Source organism: Scleropages formosus, chromosome 22 (assembly GCF_900964775.1).
Source record: "Scleropages formosus chromosome 22, fSclFor1.1, whole genome shotgun sequence".
Lineage (NCBI taxonomy): Eukaryota > Metazoa > Chordata > Actinopteri > Osteoglossiformes > Osteoglossidae > Scleropages > Scleropages formosus.
Genome location: NC_041827.1, coordinates 8,627,456 through 8,648,107, shown reverse-complemented (window position 1 = coordinate 8,648,107; position 20,652 = coordinate 8,627,456). Strand labels below are relative to the sequence as shown.

General features: G+C 38.5%; 1 protein-coding gene and 1 non-coding gene across 2 annotated transcripts; one reads left to right on the top strand and one right to left on the bottom strand.

Annotated features, from left to right (window-relative positions):
- Positions 1-6,508: 6,508 nt before the first annotated feature.
- Positions 6,509-6,602, top strand: trnar-ucu (transfer RNA arginine (anticodon UCU)). Its single transcript has 2 exons — positions 6,509-6,545; positions 6,567-6,602. It is a non-coding gene; the product is annotated as a tRNA-Arg (tRNA).
- Positions 6,603-11,809: 5,207 nt separating this feature from the next.
- On the bottom strand, positions 11,810-16,076 carry hoxc1a (homeobox C1a). Its single transcript, XM_018725416.2, has 3 exons — positions 16,014-16,076; positions 14,127-14,751; positions 11,810-12,283 (listed from the first exon to the last, which is right to left on the bottom strand). The coding sequence occupies exons 1-3, from the start codon at positions 16,074-16,076 to the stop codon at positions 11,820-11,822; spliced, it is 1,152 nt and encodes a 383-aa protein (XP_018580932.2). The 3' UTR covers positions 11,810-11,819.
- Positions 16,077-20,652: the final 4,576 nt, after the last annotated feature.

Sequence of the window (20,652 nt, the reverse complement as noted above, 5' to 3'; positions counted from 1 at the left end):
ATGACCTTTGACTCTTGAAGTCATGGAGAGAGTGGTGTTTTACCATTCCATCTGTTAGTGCTCCATACTGTCTGGATTCCTGTGATCTTTTATTCCAGTCCTTGCACTGTGTACAGAATGACTGCTGTTATACTTTGCTGTAAAATGTTAGTTGGCTAAAAATGCTGAATATGCAGATGAATAATATTGTTCATGTTTTTGCCATGTTCTGTGTGGCACTGGTGGGCAGGTGTGAGATTGTGCTTGTTGGCATTTTAAGCGTCTCTATGCCTGCCCATGCATAGCCAGGTTCTCTGCATTGACAGCTGTGTATGGTGTAGTTATTGATTGGGCAGCAGGTAACCTCCCAGTGACCCTGCCTGTGTTCGAGTAAAGGGCAGGGAGTTAGTGTGTGCTGCCTGCTTGTCAGAGCCGTCAATACTTTGATGAATGGAAGCAACGGTTATTAAAGCAGAATTAGAGCAGAGAGGGAGCTGGGGGGGAGCTGATAAATGATTGTGTGAATGGTTCCACTGCGGAGGCTAGCGAGCTGGACGGCATAGCTTTGGTGCCATCGCTCTTTATTATGGTATACGGCTGCAGTGATATCAAGGGAACAGGAAGAGGGTCAGAAGGGGTAGTAGCAATAACCCAAATGAAACTCCTCATGAAATTCCTCCTATTTGTGTTCCCTCCTGTATCTGAATCGCTCCTCCTTTAGTTGCCATTATACAGGCTTCTTGAATTATTTAAACGCTACTTTGATTCTTTTCAATCATGACATTGTGTGTATACTTTAAATTATATATGTAAAATCATAGGAATATAATGTAAAAAGGTTATTCAAAAACATAATTTGTTCAGAGTCCCTCTGGTTTGCTTTATAATGTTTTATTTAAGGAAAAAAATAACGAAAAAAGTGTTTTTCTGTCACTACAACATAAAATTTATAGCATGTAGGTGTATTTACAGCATTCAGCTAGTGTTAATTTGTCTACTCCTACTTTTATGCATTTTATGTTGTATTAGCAAGTGGTTTTATGAAACATTGTTTTTTCTTTTTTTTTTTTTATACAGGATTTAATTAATCAATAAATAGGTTGTTTTAAAAATTTGGGATTTGATTTATGAGCTATACTTTTAGTTAGTGGGGCACTTATTGATATCTTAGTTAATATTGCTTCTATTTCTGACTGCACCTGCAGTATTCTTACCGCGGTAATAGAGTCTGTGCTCTGAGGTTACGGTCTTTCCTATATTCTCTGACACTGCCTTCATCACATCTTTTTGTTCCTGTTTTAGGATTGCACAGTCTGGCCTGCTTCTTCACTAACTGCTTTGGAAGGTTTACATGTCTTCCCTAAGAACACTATTTTTGTGTCCAGCGTTGTATTTATATACGTCTTCATTTCAGCGTCATGTAGAACTTCTGTGGCAGCCATTTAAAATCAACCATTTACAGGTTTTAGATAAAGCCAATTAGTCAAACACATGCTTTACCTTTATGGTTCTGTGTATTGATATAAATACCAGTTGGCGAAGCAGTTGACCTGATGTTATTCTCATACTTTATTAGAAGAACTTTAAGCTAAAGAAATGTAATATGACACATGGATCTATAATGACTAGCAAGTAAGGCAAGTCAAGTTGTTTACTTTACTGCCTACATTTACATGTACATTCGCATCTGTTGATTACCAATGTAATGATTTTTGACGTTGCTTAACTTTATCTGTACATTTGTACATTATGTGGGAGCAGTAGTTGCTTCATATTATTATTGGTATGGAACAAGTAATGACACGAAGTATTGCATTTTATTAAGGTGGACTGGTCAAGAAGTGAATTGAGTCGGAAATATATTTGTAGCATATATTGGTTTTTAAGGATGAAGTCAGAATATACTATGGAAAACCTGTAATTAGACCTTGATTCTGCAGTCATTTTTATAATTGTAGTATGTGTGTATATATCTGTGTGTATATATGTATATAGACACACACACACGAGAGTTCTAAATCCCCATCCTAGGAATTTCTGTGCACCATGCAGATGATAATGCAGATAGTGATTTAATTGATTTGATCACAGATGTAATATATATAAATATTATATTTTTCTGTTATATTTTTAGGAGTCTGTTTACATGTACCGAAAAATCATGGCATAAACTGTTGGAACGCTAGAATAGTGCACCCGAGGGTTGCTAATAGACACAGAGAAAAGATCTTCTGCTATACCTTGAAGCTATGAGGAGATGAAGAAGAGTGTCTTTGCCATTTATCTTCTCTTTTGACTTGCACATTTCTGTTTTGCAATTTGCAGATAATGCTGGTAAAAACTTGTTTTCCTTAGATTTACGTCTTTTCAAAAAAAAAAAAAAATCATTTTGCATTCAAAAATTTCTTTGCTAGCTAACGTAATAAGGTATAGTGACCTTGAAGATGCTGACAATTGTATATGGCCATATTTGTATGTTTCTGTGCAGTTCTGCATAATGTTTATATAGTTTTAATTTACAACAAATTTCAAAGTGACTCATTTTTGTACATTGACAAGGTTGCATGGATGATTGATGTAATGGCCTGGGCTACAGAGACAATAAGAGATAAATGAACATACTAGATGCAAGCATCCATTCAGCTGCACACAGAGATAAATCACATGTCTACAATATGCAGAGATGCTTAATGAATGGTGGAGATGTTGGTTTGTGGTTCAACAAGAAAGTTTGACCAGTGGCTGCGCAAAATATTCTGGGAGTATTCCAAAGTAAGATAGGTGACCACCTTTTTGCACTGCATGATTCTGTGCAAAAAACTGTGGTTCTTCAGAACTGAGTACCCTGGGCGAAGTAGAACCATTTAGCTGCTGTATTGTGCCATGAATGATGACTTAAACTGACTCACTCAAGCTTGTGTCACAACCCACCATTGTGTCTACTATCTCCTTCAAACACATGCAGGACTGGAGTATACATAGACACCAATCCTTGCCCATGCGCTCCCAGCCTGTGCCGTGATAAAAAAAAGGCTCTTCCAATGAATTAAAGAAAGAAGGTAAAAAATGACAGTGGGGTTTATTGACTAAACATTAACCTGACATTATCAGATGATAGGGGTTTTTATTTATGACCTGGTGCTAAAGGCAGCAAGCCTGAGTTATGTGTGAACTATCCACAGGAAGATATCCTCATGGAAACTAATGCCAGCTGTGAAAGTACAGAAGCACTTTGTGGGAATGCTGTCCTTAGGTACTCAATGCAGGAGTATGAATGCAGTAATGTTGCTAACTTTGCTACTTCCTTCATTGCTGCTGCTGATTTCTTTAAACAGTGACGAACAAAAACACTTGCTGTCTGAAATTATAAATGAGATAATGTTAATTTACCCTGCTGTGCTACAGATCATAAGCAATTCATTTTTGCTTAGACATCTGTGGAGGTTGCAGATTTAAGGGACAGATGTTTCCTTGACAGACTGTTGTGTTTATTCTGTGTTCCACTAAATATTTAGATTATTAGGCTGTTTGTTATTTGTGAGTCAAATGCCAAGACAAAAATATTAATAAATGATTTGAAAATTGTTTGACAAGACTATGCACACACAGTTTCAGAGATGAGCCTGCAAAAAGAATATCTGCTTTCTCGTACAGATACCTTATTATTTAACATCACCTAGTTCACACAAACACACATTCAGAATCACACTCCCACAAAGAAATTTGTCTTTCTTAAGGGCTCTACTAGGTCAACAAACAAAAAGCAGTTCCATTGGTAGCTGCCATTAGAAAGTGGGTAATTAGAGTGTGGTGTGGATAGCTTCATTCTAAATAGGTGCTAAAAGCCTCTTCAATCATCCCTATGCAGATGACACTCCCAGCCATGAAGCTGAAGATGACCTGCAGGCAAAAGGTAGTCTTATGTGGAAATGTAATTGACCCAATTGCCTACTGGCAGAAATTTTTACAGGGGTCAGCTGGTCAGCAAAGATGACCGGCCAGTGACCTTGGACCACATCGGTTGATAAGTAGGTTTAGGTCAGTTCTTGGTACAACAGAGAGGGGAACAGGAGTAGAGACAAAAATGCAGGAAAGGAAAAAAAATGCAATCTGTAAAAAGTAGGCAAACACTGAAACTAGAGGCATCTGAGGTTTAAATTTTGAGTTCTTTGATACTTCAGGTTTGAAAGTGAGAAAAAAAAAAACATCTTATAATTTTTCAATGAAGCTTAAGCTGGGGGAAGGGCAGTAATTGTGTGCTAAACAAAGAGATAAGTTCACAGTCTGGGCTTCCATTCATGGTGGAGGCTGATAAAAGGGCAGATCTGTGTCAGACATTATTTTAAAGGGTTCTCCTCTGTTTATGTTGCGCACTTTTTCTGTCCTTGCAATATGCCTGAAACTCAATAACTGTGCCAAATTCTCTCCAAGAATTTACACTGATGTAGGAAATGACACTGTGCCGGATCTGCACAGCTGATGCTTCCATTAGCAAGAAAATAAAAAATTTTACTGAGGACAGACTATTCGGTTTAGTGTACACTGTGTATGTGAGTCTTTTTAGAGGACAAAATAATGCTTCACAGGCCCAGACTATATTAATGCTGCAGCAAGGAATATTTTCCTTGAACAGCAGTTATTACTGCTTTGTGTTCAGCCTTCTCTTTGCATCTTTGTCATTTGTCTCACTTCTGATAGTTACTAACTGCTCTTACCTTTGTTAAGGTCGAGCTGTTGGAAATATATAAAATTTTGGTCACCGTCTTCGATAAGACCATTTCTGATTTAAAAAATATTTTGAAAAGACACCCACCAAAAAAGTACGAAATGCATAACAAAAATGACAAAATGTAAGGTTCATAAATGTCTGTTGCCATCTCTTTTTCTGTTTGACCCAGAATTTTTTATTCAAGCTGAATTTCTCAGCAGCCAGAAGTGCTGAGTATAGCTGTTTGCTTCACACACAGAAATATGCTGAGGCCATGAGCTGTCACCTATCATCCTCCCTCAGGAGTACAAAGGGAGGGCAAGCAAATGTCATGTGCACTGCTTTGTCTCTTTTATAAAACAACTACATTTCCCATGAAACATTAAACGGAATATAATTTCCTTATTTTCTGAAACTATAATAATATGTTTAAAATAGGTTTTCAGTGAGATGTGTAAAACCAAGTCAAATACCATTTCACATACTTATTTTGTCTTTATATATCATCCCTGCATTTTCTACAGTTCCTCCAAAATATATGTTTTTGTATAGATTTTATAATAGGCAGAAATATCTAGAACAGTATTCAATGTGAAATGATAACACATGACAGGTGTTGGCCTGAAACCTGTCTTTTGACATTGACATGAACTTTCCATGTTGGGTGTCACTCATCTATTATTTTAATTATGTATGCTGTTTATAAAAATGAAACAAAACTTAGACTCTATTTGGGGGGATGTGGTGGCGCAGTGGGTTTGCCCAGCAATTGCTGTCTGGGGTTCAAGTCTTGTCTGGGATGCCTTGTGACAGATTGGCATCCCATCCTGGGTGTGTCCCCTCCACCCTTTGTTGCTGGGTTAGGCTCCAGTTGGCTGCAACCCCCCCACTTGGAATAAGCAGTTTCTCACTGTGTGTGTAATATTTTCTGCACAGCATAAAGAATAACAGAATTGCTCTCAGTAAAGATTATCAGACCATCGCTAGGTTCAGTTTTCCAAACACAAATAAGGCTAATCTGCTTGTGTTAGCACCAAATAGGCTGATGGGTACCAATATATACATATAAGCAACATGTATGAATTTATTTTACCATTGCTTCAGTCACTTAAGTAGGAACTGTAAGGCAATGCAACCACTGCACACAGCTTTAGTATTGGCTGGGTATCCAAGTAAGGGCTAGAAACCATGTATGTTCCAAAAATGCAACAAGTCAATATAAGTAAAAAAAAAAAACCTAAGCAAATGAAATAAATCAATCGCTACCTCATGACCTTAGGAAACAGTATGCAGTGGAAACAATGCGATAAACAGACTAGTTCAGAACGGGCGATGCGTTTTGTCATCCGCTTGACCATGGAAACTTTTTTCATTTTTTTTTTTCACTGGATGAACTCAGTAGCAAGTAAACATGTTTAGTTTTGTTTCCACAAAACATGAATTTTAATTGCTACCCGAAACAGCTGAGGAAACTTTTGAAGCAACGCTGAAACACATGATCACATGGTCCATTTTTTACCCTGCCTGTGTCCACTTCGCTTGACTGGGCTCTGCGAACTAGTCCGCCCGTTATGAGCGTAGTTTCGTTTTCACATTTCTTGTCTCGCCTTTACTTTACTTTATTAAGAGGTAACAGCCACAAAGTTGTAGCAAAATGTGAAAAAGTGTACAGATTAAGAACTTCCCTTAAAATGTCTACTGTACTTCTTTCGTGTCATTCAGTTTCCTTCTCAGATACTGCATTGAAAACAAAGTGCATACTTTAAAGTCACTTTTAGAACGTGAACGGTAGAAATACTAAACGCCGCAATGACGTGTCATGGCTCTGTGGCGCAATGGATAGCGCATTGGACTTCTAGTCATGACACTAAGAGGAGTGATTCAAAGGTTGTGGGTTCGAGTCCCACCAGAGTCGAGTTTTTATTGGAATTACGTTGAAAATGTCTTGTGGCTGTATTACCCGCACTTTTAAACGAGCCTCGATTTTTTTTTTTTTTTTTACATGCGTTAACTCCATAAATGTAGTGATAGGTAAACGTTGTCGCGAGGCTAACTCACAACACTAGTTTGTAACTATTTCTATTGGGTTTCTTTAATCGTATTTCGACGTTAAACGTCTACTTGAACTCCACGTGATAGAGTAACGCGTACTGGTGAAGAGAAGTTCCTTGTTCGAGAACACACTTTCTCTCGCGAAACAAGCGGCAACCCGCTCACTGTGTCCAACGTGCTCGTACTCGACGCTTTTCCAGAAGTGCGTGGTAGTGCACGCGAAACTCTGCACGCGGGACGGCACTGCGAGCCTTTCTCTGTCTTCCTCCGCCGCTACGGACAGCCATGCTGGCGACACATTAAACTACTGCAATTTTTAGAAGGTTATTCGACAGTTCTAATCACATTAAAATTATTGTATATTTAGTAAGCTATTGTCTTCCTGGATTCTTTATTTCCTGCAACGACACGAGGCTGATGTCAGCAGCAAAGAAAAGTAGATATTACTTACTTCCCTGTTGTTGATAAAAGTTAGTTTTGATCAGTTACGGAAAAGGGTTAAAATATCTTACTGCGAATGTGCGGTGTTGGTGCTGATAATAAGGAGTGAAAGTCCCAGTAAAGTTCCAGGAGAACAACAACGGCTTTCTCGTTCGTGATGTACAACATCCAGCCCAGCAGGCTGCATAACCCACTTTGTTACAAAAATATGGATATGATTATTAGGACAAATTAACGACGATGAATTAATACTATAAACAAACATAGTCTTAAATTAAATTTGAAATATGCATCAATTTGGTGCTACTTTGTAGTCTGTCATTGCTGTTATTCTACTTAATTTACAAAACGGATATGTTCTAATAATTTTAATTACTTCAGTAAGTAATCTCGTGAGTACAACGGAATTCCTGAGTAAGCATCTCAATACATAAAATAAATATATAAAATTAGATAAACTTATTAGCCTACGGGCATGCACTCTATTACAGGGTTTGTGTCTTTTGCCAGGTATAAGGTTTTTTTTTTTTTTTTTTTTTTACAAATGTGCTCGTCGTCTGATGATCAAATATTTTCATCTTTACTACAATTATTCCACGGATTGTGCTGGTCAGTGAAATAGCCAATCTGTGCTGATGGGTGAATTTATGTCCAGATAATGTCAAAACATAGTTGTGAAGTAATTTCTTGATGATAGGCACAGTGAAATAATCATAAGGATTAAATTCATCGTATATTTAATGAGGTAGGCTGGCCAATTAATACGCTCACCTTTGATGTTCATTCACATTCATCGGTTGAATAAAAATAACGTCGCAGGTACTGTAATTTGCTTGGAGATCCTTCTCCGAAGGAAATGATCGAGGAGCGACTTTGCATGTGTCACGAGATTCAGCGAACATTCGTGCGAAAGAACTTTTCTGCAGAAAGTCAATAATACATCTGAGCCCAGAAACGCAGACTCGGCACACTGTGGATTCTTGTGACAGCGGACCTGCAGTCACTGCGAACAGGCGCTCACCTCAGCGATGCTTAATCCCTCCTTTGAGCGCAACCGCACAAAGGGCAGCTCAAGGGGCAGCTCCACGCGCGCCCGGGATTACAGAGGCAAATATCCCCTAATTTGTTTGTACACATGCACGGGAGCACACCATGATTAAACTATGCTAAATATTTGAGCAATCTGCAGGAATTTCGGAGTTCTTTAGGCATGTACGGGTACAGTACATACATAAATAAATTTAAATACATACAGTAGGCGAAGTGCAATTTCATGACGTGTTTTCGCCTTTGTCTTTGAATGTAAGTAAATATGGGGTGGGGGATGCAAGAATTCTTTTATTTTACATATCTAAACTTTTTTTTTTCAGATTAAGTGCCCTGCTTTAACTATAAATATATATTTGATCGATAATCCTAATGTACGATGTTGTCATAATCCTTCATCCGGGCCTTTTATATCGATTAACTAGGACCCGAACCAGTGCGTCTATAAGTAGGGAACAAGGCTTTCTTCGCAAACATTTGTCCTTTAACAAATGGCAGCTGCATCCAATTTATTTAAACGTAATTGATTTTTTTTTTTTTTGGTTTTTTTAGTCTGCGTGGAAAAATGCGAAAAATAAAGTAGCGGGACACAACAATACCGGACATAAGAGCTGTGATATACTATATCAATTAAGATATTACCGTTATGAATAAAACTCGGGCGCTCAAAATCGTCGTGGATTATGTAATCAGATGAGCTGATGTATAAAAATGGTAAACTCGGACTGTTATAGTCCTAGATAGAAGTAAAGTCCCGAATGACAAATAAAACAGAAGATTATTTAAATACGCATGAATTTATTAGTATATGAGCTCGAAGAGACGTATTGCTTCTTTTTTAAAAGAAGATGTTGCATTTTAAGGCTCTAAAAACATGTATCTAGTAACAAAAAGAGACATTCTCTCCACCGGTAAAATCCGGCACAGTATTTGGCGAAGTTTTGTACACATGAATACACTTGACTCGAGTAGAGTCAGTGACCGGGTCAGCATTGTCCCAAGGCGAGTCAGAGGTGAAGAGGTGAAAGTTGAACTACAGAGTGAACTGCATTCGTTATAGCATGACAGAGCATGTGCACTTCGTGATCATTCTTAGCGCTTTTAGAAATCCACCTGCCAGGACACCGCAAATCATATATTATAAAATAATCAGCCTCTCTTAAATAACTGATAAGCATTTATTAAATAGCTGCGATAAAATTAATTCAGAGACATAAAAGCCTTAAAATCAACAAACTCGTCGTTTATCTGAAGTATAATTCAAAGCTTCACGTCTGTTCGTGTTTGCATTGTAATTATAGTTTCTTATTTTTGAATTTTGATTGTATAGTGTATTTATGCCTTTAGATTTTACATATTCCGCAAGTAATTCAACATTTAATTTCAGAGACAATACAATGTACAGGGTTCAGTCAATTTAACATATACTGTAATACGACATGGCACAAATTCGTCTGTCAAAGTTAAGACCACATATGCCGTTTTGAGTTAAACAACATGGTTCTCTAAACCTAACCGCAAAGCCGGAGTCAATAAAATAAATGATGTGACTGAACATTAAGTGAATCACGTTTAAAGTGAGCGCTCTTTTAAATTCAGAATTATATATTAGGGCTGCAGAGTCCTAGGGTTTCTCTGTTAGATCTCTCTGATGTTTCTCTAATTTATAGATGTTTTGCATGTATGAAGACCTAATCAGTTTTGTGAAACATTAAGATTTATTCATTAAAGCAAAACAATCTGAGGGCTGTCCAATTTGTCTTCAAATTTTATAGGGTCAGAAATGTTAAGGCATTACTGATAAAGTCTTTAATTTGAACAAAAAGGACGCTGTAGCGATTATATTGCCTCCGCAGCCTCTTTCACGTCTGCACCTGACGGCCCCTGAAGCTGGTATATATATAGGTGTCTGTCTGTAGCTTACCTGTGTATTGATACTTCTGTTTTATACCCGACATCCCTACACATAGTGAGTAACCCTTTACATCTGAAGCATAACTTCCATTAATTTGTGTGTTGCTTACATCTTTATTTTTTGGGGCATCTCCTGCAGCAGGTCGATGCAGTAAACAGACAGATTACTTTACCTCTTGGGTATGTGAAGGGGGGCGGCGGTACGGGTCCCCCTATTGTTCAGGAAAGGCACAATGGTCTCGCCAGTACTTGCAACCCGGCTTATTAATTTTTTTTGTTCCGCTCAGTATTTGACAAGTTGCTACGTCTTATAATATATACAGACTTTGCATCCTTTGATTTTTTTTTTTTAATTTATTATTTTATGGTAAAAAAGCAAACCGAAAATGAATCTAAGAAATAAAATTTGTTACGAAACACTATAGCTCAAAATATAGCTGGCATATACAGGAACAACACTCAGAAAAAAAATTGAAGTGCCACCACGTCTGGTGTCTGGAAAGGGTTTAATAAAAGAAATTGCAATATTAAAATGGGGTTTTTAACCAAAGGCGTAACAAAGGGGGAGATGCCCCCCCAGTGATCAAGTAACCCTAATTTGTCCTCCGAAGTATTTGGGTACAACTCACCTGAGTACTCTATTGTTTTTGTTACCCGAGTGTCTGAGAAGTTGCTACACTTATCATTTTGTTACACTACTGATCTTTTTAAAGATTTTCTTTTTAGATAGACTTCAGATACGTTATTATTGTTGGTACCATTTCTAAACATTTCCCAAAATGTATACATTGCAGGTTTTAAATGGGGTGTGTTCACGAGACAGATTCGTCTACGTGTGAAATTCTTTTGCTGAAAAGCAACAAAGTGTTCCTGTATCGTCAGGTATAATTACGCTAAAAATGTGTAGATTACAAACTTGTTGATTAGTTAATTACAAATGTGACGCATAGAGAAATATTTTCTTTGTCATTTTCATCTTTATTTTCTTGTCAGAAGTTACATAATTGAATATTCCTGTTAGCTAGTCAGTTTGATGACGAATTTCAAGGCACTTGGTTTTCCTCTTTGCGTGCGTTTAATTCATTTTAAAGGTTTATGCTCTACAACAACTTCAGGAACGTAGGCTTATACTTGACACAAGTTAACATGAAGTTGTTTGTTATATTTAATAAACCCAATATTTATACAAACCATAAGGAGATATTTCACATTAACGGGGCAAAATTAACGGAAACGAAAATATTTAAGACTGAACAAATGCAAACACGTACTCTGATTAAAAAAAAAACTAGTAACACAAAATAGTGCCTCAAAATTCTCAAAATAACTAACAACAAGAAATCGACGGCTCACGTGAAGTCACTGTATCTATGCTTTTCGTTTGAATATAAAGAAAACACGAATAAAACCCTTTAGAAACTGATTGTGCTAAGCATTTGTATCCAACTTTTTGTCATAAGTAATCTAAGCAGACACTTTACTATACTCCTTTTATCTGTTTGATTTTCATTTACAGGTTTTTATAACATCAATGAGCTCAGAATAACATGCTTCTCACCAGAGCAAAAATAAATAAGAGGTTTAAATAACAAATAGTGAGGTAAATAAGTATTTACACATAAATAAATCAGATGCTACAATTGTAACATTATAAATCAGTACTGCTGACGTCAGCTTTCTAGAAGACCTCGTTTTGCAAAGGAGACAAATCACCTACAAGAGCATCCTGAGGTGGAGACTGACGTGGGGAAGGGGAAGGTGAAGGTGCAGGCGATGGACCGCTATCCTTCTCAGAACGACAGTCCTCCTGGCTACTGTTTGAGGAGGACAAGAGGCCAAGCAGCAGACCCTCTTTCTCTCTTTTCTTTTGTTTCATCCGCCTATTTTGAAACCAAATCTTCACCTGCGTTTCTTTAAGGTGCATGGCGTTAGCGATCTCAACCCGTCTGGCCCGCGTCAGGTATTTATTGAAGTGGAATTCCTTCTCCAGCTCCGTCAGTTGTTTGGTAGTGAAGCTGGTCCTCGGGGTCACGTTGCCATCACGCTCGTTTTGAGCGGAGTCGGTGCTGGAGTCCTTTTCGCAGTCAATTCCGAAGCTCAGTCCAAAATATGTGGCACGGCACAAGCCTTCCAAATGTTTACCTGTAACCATATCCCGATTTGAAATATATGTCGTTTAGACCACCTTAAGTCTACAGCAAATACAGGAGCACAATATCACAAAAAAAAAAATCACCGTAACACCTGCAAGGACCAGATGGCAAAAGGACAAAGGACAAGCTATAAAAAGAATATAAAGATTACAGAAGTTTATGATAAAGAAGAGAAAGTAACCTTTTCGGGAAATTAAGTTTCCCGAAGTCACGACCTTCATCACAACTAGTACAGCCTCAAGAACATATACATATATAGAAGATATTATGTAGTAGAAATTTAATATACTTTATTAACAAACATATACTCCATTAATGAACAGAAAAAAATACACGGCATGGTATTAAATGTAGAAAATTTAGACGCCTTGATGACAATTATACAACTACAATTGTTCTGCTTTCATAGGCAGAGTAACACAATAAAGTTAATTTAAACGTGATCAAATATATTCATAAGAATTATTAGAAGGCGAGAAATTTAGACGGTGTTTAAAGCCTTACTGCCAAGAATTGCTAAGAATTGCCACTCTTAACACATTATCAATATAACACATTGTTAACACATTGCTTCAATTCACATTATGACAAACTCTATTAATAAAGTGGCCAAAAATGTAAGAGTCGTGCTGAGTTATCTGCATCCACGAGAAGAGCCGATTGAAAAGGACGCCGGGAGACCGAGAAAAAACAGATCATATGATCGATATACATTGGGTCAGTCACCTGGGCATCCGGCCCACAGTAATTCTGCTACTGTCAACACATAATTGAGGAATGACGCGTTGGGAATTTACTGCCCAGAGGAAGCGATATCCATCGTCCAACCCAGATGTGGCTGGAGTTACTGTGCCCATACTGCTTATAAACATGTTTAAAGAAATACTAGTCTGTAATTTTACAGCAGGATATCTGTTCAGACCGAAAAACTAAAGGGTTCGTTCAGAGTGAACTTTAGAACCAAAGTCATTAGTTTATACTTTGTGAGTGCTACAGTTATTTATCAGGTAAATTTTCGTCTGCAGTCCAAGACAGGGCAGTATGTGAAAGTTTTAAAGTTTTAAAAGCTGTCTTTAGACGTGGCATGGACAATTATGGCCTTGTGTAGTTGCATAGCACACAGATTGATGTTTCTGTGAAATCTGGACCTCAGATATCAATATACACTGTTAGAGCTGTTAGAAAGTTACGAAACACATTCCAGGCGAGAAATATAACTACAAAGACGTGCAGTACGTTTCGGCTTTTATATTTTAATAAATATTTGACCTTTAACCAGCACAGGCTCTATGACAAGACCTGAAAGATACAAAGGTTCGACTAAACACTCTTTTATGTCACTATCAGACTTGTATATTGTTGTATCTGATTTTTTTTTTTTTACTGAAATGGTTGACTGTGATGATTACTTTTAACTTATATCCAACTATAATGGTTTTTATTGCAGTGAATTTGCGAGACAGGGTACTGTATACTTTATCACGTGCTCCGTTTGTACCTTAAGAACGTCACAAAAATAAACCGCAAAAAACTGCTTTAGTATAACTGAATGTGCTACATTCACATTGCACATGATCCTGCATTTATTTACACAACATGATGAGTGTGTCGCTGAAGTTGTTATAGCAGCAGCATCAGTGAGCGATATCTAAGAACCAAGAGTTTCAGAGTGACTGGATTTTAATGTATTTAATCTAGAAGCGCGTCCGTCCGTTTACACACCCGGCGTTTTACGTACAGCCGCGAAGACGAGCTCTCAAGTTCTTGTTTTCTGGTTACAGCAGCGCGTACAGATGTACGAGAAGCCATATGGTCTCAGGAGCTGGACCCACCTGTCTTGGGCTGGTTTCGCTTCACTTTCATCCACTGGAACGTTTTGCTGATGTAACTGCTGCCAGGCTGGGAAGTGGCGTCCGGGGGAGGGCTGTCCTTGACTGTCAGGTGAATCTTTGTTCCGGAGTGCGGATCAAGCGATCCTGATCCGGCTCCGAAACGCAGCCCGGAAAAGGCCGCCGGGATTTCCTTGGTGAACTGAAATTTGGGCGCGCCGACTTCCAGCTCCTGCTCGTCAGGATAGGCAGTGGGATAAGGATGATGGAAGCAGTTCGGAGGGACGGAGTAGCCCTCATTCTGAGAATAGGTGGGAGTAGTCGGAGTCCCGGTACTGAAGGTGAGGTGAAGGCTTCCAGCCTGGAAGCTGCTGATACTGTTGTTGCAGAACTCGAGATGCTGCGCTGAGCTGGGGGCGGGACCGGGGGTACCGTTGCGGAACTGTGACACACGTTGTTGCACGGAAAAGTCGGTGGCAACTAAGTAGTTTTCTTCTGTGCTTCCACAGATGAATTTTTGACATTCTCGCCTGTCCTCCATGCTGTGTGTAGCCTTCGATGGAAGGTAAACCGCACCGGGCACCGCTCTGTCCGTCTCACAGCAGCTCTGGATTTGTGTCAATGTTTGCTAGGTGCTTACAGCTCACATTGGGCCAATTGGGCCCCTACAGAAGCCAATATTGTGAGGGGATTCGATCCCTAATTTAAGATGACGTGCCCTCTAGGGTCTGGCCAATGACTCCGTGCGCCACTCCCTCCCCTAGAGCAGCAGCGATACCCTGTCAGCTCACTTTCTAACAAACAGAGCTCCTCGTTATTATTTATTATTAAGATCATGTGATGCACGCTTGCATTTGTTAGTCAGACGTAAAACGCCGTTTTTGTTCCAGCCAGGTGCTTGTGTCCCTATCTCGTGCAACACATATGATATGATATTTAGAAAGCAAAGCACCAGCCGCAGACACACACACTGCACTGTCACGTTAAGTGACTCAGCGTCTTTTTAACGTTCCTTTAGAAGCACTTCGTGTCATATATGATATAGTTCCCATCACATTTTGGATGAGCGGTGAAGGAGAAAAAAGGAAACACTCAGGAAAGAGAGATGCAGCGAGTAGAATGTTTTTTTTTTTTTTTTTTTTTAAAAATAATTTACTTTCCCCCACTTTCTCTTTAGTTTATTTTGTTTGGCAAATTAAGCCGAAAATTCTTTCCCATTTTATATTAAACAATACTAGTCTGTTACCCGAAATTACAGAAGATACACAGTAAGAAGCCTGCTGTGAAATTAAACAACGGATCGATTCAGTTCAACAGTTTATAGTCTCAAAAACCTAACTTGTCTCATTAGGCGCGTAATAGTTTGCAAGTATTAATCACGAGATCTATGGGCATTTATTAAATCTTTTCATATTACAAAAATGGAGTCCCATTGCTCATATTTTAACAAGATGAGGCTTATAGAAAGATTCCAGTCAGAGATCGATTTGGAAGTCAGTCGATTGAGAACGTGCTTTGCATCTTTATTATTCCCTGGAGCACCGCAGGCAGGCTAGTCGAAATTGTACGGGATTTCACAAACATTATACACCATCTGTTCCTTTAAAATAAACGCTACTTACATATTTAGTACTACCTCAGATTTTACTTTCTTTACAGTTTTATGTTAGACACCGCAGGACACAATTCCAGACCCTTGTGCAGCTGGTTGAGTAAGAATGGATTACAACAACTTTATCCGGGTTAATTTACGGATGTTATGATCCGCGTGCCTACGATTATGGTTATTAAATTCATTACGTGGCTGATGCTTTCATCGATAGCAACATGCAGCTGTTCATCCACAAGTTTCTGCAGTGTAAATATTAATGTACATTACGCCCGGAATACTTTTGCATACATGATCATGTTGTTGTAGGCTGTAGTGCAAGCGCTCAGGCTCAGGACATACATAGTAGATGTGAGTTCAAAGTAATTAGACCTGCTGCACATAATTTCGTATCAGTCTATTTCATGTGTGACGAATTCGAAGATGAAAAACTAAAGAAACACAAACAGGTAAATGAGATAAAGTGGCACGTGACTCTAACCCTAATGAACAGTATTCCCTCACATTGTCATATATGATGAGACGAAGTAAGTTCTCCACGACTCGAGCCGTGCATCGCATCCACGTGTTCGGTGTGAAGGGAAGGCTCTCCGTTCCCAAGCCCGATTCGGATTCGCTCGCTGGATCGATCTAACTCTCCCTGGCGCTCAACTACGAGTCGTTTTGTTCCAGTCACACCTACACTCTGACTCTCCGTGCGCAGCAGCAAATAAGACAACAATTACAATGCCGATTTCCTAAAGAGTGTACAAAACTGCATCAAGCGAGATCCGCCGGGAAGGCAACAGATTTAGATGTACATAACGAGTTACATTTTAACCAGTTTGTTTGGGAGAAGCCAGGGCCCCTGCCCGCCCGACCTCTGCGTTTCTTACCAGCCCTCCTCGTCTCTGTGATCGATGCCTACGCGCGTTTAATTTGCCTCCTAGGTCTTGCTGCTGAACATATTGGGTTTGCACCAATGTCCAGAGAAATGCACCACACTGGGTGTTAATTATATTCAGCATTTCTCTTTTTTTTTTCGCGGCGGGATGCATGAGGTAAACTGTAACATACAGTACTCTTTTATGATGTTAGACCTCAAGAAGCTCAAGAAGCCCTTGTGGACGAAGTCAGTACGCACTATTGCATCAGTATGCAATAACAGTAACAGTAACACACCGAGCAACGCTTACTGATGCAGTTCATTCATATAAAATTTGTACTCATTGCATGTGATGTCGGCTTATGCTTATTAGGAACGGGAAATTATTTATTACGGCTGAAGACGATTTTGGTCATTTCTTCTGAACCCGCAAGTAAGCAGGAAACTCAAAGTGAGCATCAAGATCGGGTCAATACCGTGAGTTATTCTTTCCAACTGCTGCATTGGTCATGTAGGTCAAGTATAGTAAAAAGGATGTAGAAGTGTACTTGGTGTACAATGCAGGTGTGAAACTCATGCCACTTATATAATCATACCTCAGTATACTGCTTCTTTTAGGTGGTGACACCAAAGGAAGGCAAACGTTTCATCTCCACAACTGACTGTTTAATCTCTTGTGAATTTATTGGAAAATTACATTCATACATTATCAGCATGTCCAGAAAATCTATTGATGTAATCCGAAATCTTTGATCTTGTATTTTACAAAAAATCTCCTCGCCAAAGTGAGATCACCTCACACATACTGTTCCTTCTAAAAGTAATTCAGCAAGAAGAAAGAAACTTACTTCTGCTGAAATAAGTAACGATGAATGAAAAAATATTATGCAATTGCCATTTTCAGGTGAGAACGAATAGGTGGAAAACTTTAAAATTAAATAATGAATACGCGAACACTTTGATTAGGATTTAATTAGTGTACGATCAGTGTGTTAGTAACATAATTGTCATGATTTGTGATTCACAATTTTTCACTGTAGGTTATGTTCTGTTTATTTTAGTACTGTCTGAAATGTGTCTTCACTATCTTAAAACAGGGAGAACGTATAATAAAATAAAACAAAACATTACGTGATCAACATTAGTTTTACCGGCCTGTTGTTATTAAACTGTCTATATTGGCAAAAACTTCTTCTTCATCTTCCAGGAGTTAATAAATGCTTTAGAAACGGCAAGAAAAACACCACAGTTAATGGGGCGATTGGCTTAGAAATTATTTTATTTGTCCCAATTGCCTATGGTTATCCTTCTGCTATATGGTATTGCTTGCTCAACATATTGCAACATTTCCCTTTGCAACTATGCTTAAGAACCTGCTTCTGGCTTTGCATTATCTCTTTGGACTGAAACAAAAACCACAACTTCAGGCTTCTTTAAAGTCTCAGGAGTGCAAGCTGGACTAAGGGTGTGCAGAAAATAGCAACAATACTAATGATAACACCAGCTCTTATTGTTTATTATTGTTAAACATTGAATTATCAAACTGACTATTCTTGTTTAGTTTATTGTCCTATGGCAATTGCAAACGATTTATAGCAGGTATGCAGGAAAATGTAAGGGCTGCTTGCTATGTATAGTGGTACAGTTGCAGTCCCAGGTGGGGGAGGTAATGGAATTCCATGGACAGCAGTGACTGAGTGCATTTGCTCACACCATTCATTTGCATGATTCCCGCATGTGTCCTTGTGTCAGCTTCGAGGTCATGCAGCGTTCACTTGCTTGTTTCCCTAGGCTTGGGTAAGTAAATAAATCTCTGCAGCTTTTCTGTTTACCAACAGAATATAAATTCATTCAAAGTCACAGAGCTGCATGATGACATTAGGAACAGCATTTGTTTGTAATGGGTTGCATCTGGCAGTGATAAGACATTAAACCATTTAGATGCAGACACTGTGGGAATTCATAAAACAAGTGTAATTCAATTTAATGCCATTAAACAGTAATGCCAATTTTTCATTTAGCCCCCAACTACAGATTTCCACTTTCTGTTCCTACAATATAAACAAGACTATAGTGCCAATTATACTGCAGCTCTCTGATTGTTTGCTCAGTGTTAATTATATGAAGCTTGTCTTACCTAGTTGTTACAATAGTGCTTCAATAACCTTTTATCTTCATGTAACGTCAGGCTGGAACTGAATTTTTAAAAAATTTTTAGCACTAACATGCCTATGACTGTTAACACACACACACTGCCTGAAACCGCTTGTCCCGAGCGGGGTCGCTGCGAACCGGAGCCTAACCCAGCAACACAGGGAGACACACCCAGGATGGGACACCAGTCCACTGCAAGGCACCCCAAGCAGGACTCAAAACCCAGACCCACCAGAGAGCAGGACCTGGCCAAACCCACTGCACCACTGCATCCCCATGACTATTAAGATTTTTTAAATTATTATTTTACAACCAAATTTAATTCCAGCATTTTCCACATTATGTATAGCACTGTATATTATAAATAAAATGGCGATAATTATCTCTTTATATATTAAGACGTTGTACATTGCAGTTGCAGGGACACACTGAAACTATGTAGAGTTGTTGCTTTTTCATTTAAATAGTGAAAGTGATTATTTATGTATGATAGTACAATTTTTAATGGTAGCCACTGTGTCTGTTATGTGTAAAATTATATGGTATAAAGACTTTTGTCAATTATTTCTTCAGCAGGAGCAGGATTTCAGTGAAGGACCTTCAGATGGCAAGGTGAAAACTCTAACCACAACACTACCTGATGCCCCTAATAACAAGTAGATAAGTGAAAGAGATATATTTTTGTTATTGATATTTTGGGTGATTTTATTTTTCACTAATTTCCTCGAACAGTTGGCTTTCCAGTATGCCATCTGGCTCATGCCAGGGTGGCCCTCTGTAAACATTGCATCAGACCATTGCTAATTGTCACACTGTGTCAAATGTTTTATTTATTCTTCCCTTCTACATGCAAATAACATTGATATTTCATAATGATTTTTCTTTATTATGATCCAGATTGAAATACCTGAAGCAGTAATTCATTTTAGGGTTTTGCACCCTAGTTTCTTGTTCCACTCTAGTTTTTATCTTTAACACATTCTACAGGAATAAAGAGAAACCTGTAACCTTGACCCAGTCATGCATAAATTAACCAGCATTTAGCTTTCTAAAGCTGACAGGCAGATTTGTGTGTGGTACTTTAGTTGTGTGAAAAATGTATCTCAGATTATCAGTACTAATTAGATTTTTTCCTCAGAACTGAATGAAAATCCATTTAGACTCTCCCCATTGCTAAACCACAGGACTTTCACCTTATTTTGTGCTGCATTATGTTTAAAATATTGGTTTATAGCAAAAATAATGATGAAAGGAGTTCTTCAATTGAATAACACCAAATGTGTCATTCAAAAAGTAGAAAGTAGAATCTTTAAACAGACAAAAGTTTTTTAATAGCCTGGCGGGATGCCTCAGTTGGTGAAGGCTGATAAAATATTGTATATAAAATGTTAATCTTCTTTGCAAAATACAGCTTTTAAGGTTTTTTTGGAAGTTTGTAACAACGTGGAAATATATTTGCTGGAAGTTCGTTTGGAATTAAGGTATTCAAAATTTCAGTTAAAATTTAAATACTGATATTTTTAGAATGAGAGCAGAACTGTAGTGCGGCAAAAAGGGCTGGTACTTCACAGGGCCTGGGCTGTGAATTTGGACGAGGACAGGAATCCAGCTCAGTCTGTGTAGAGTTTGCACGTAGTCTCCGTGCTCATTTCCTCTGGGTGTGGCAGTTTATTCCTATAGTCTAAAGATTTAAGGTGAATTGGTTACTGATTTGCTCTTAATGCATGACTGTGTATAATTGCCCTGCAACGATCTGGCATCCCACCCAGGGTGTGCCCTGCTTCATGCCCCGTGCTTCTAGGAAAGGCTCTGAACCACTGTGACCTTGTACACATATGCACAGTAAGGGCAATTTATAGTTACCAGTCAACCTGAAGTGCCTGTTTTTCAACTGAAAAAGG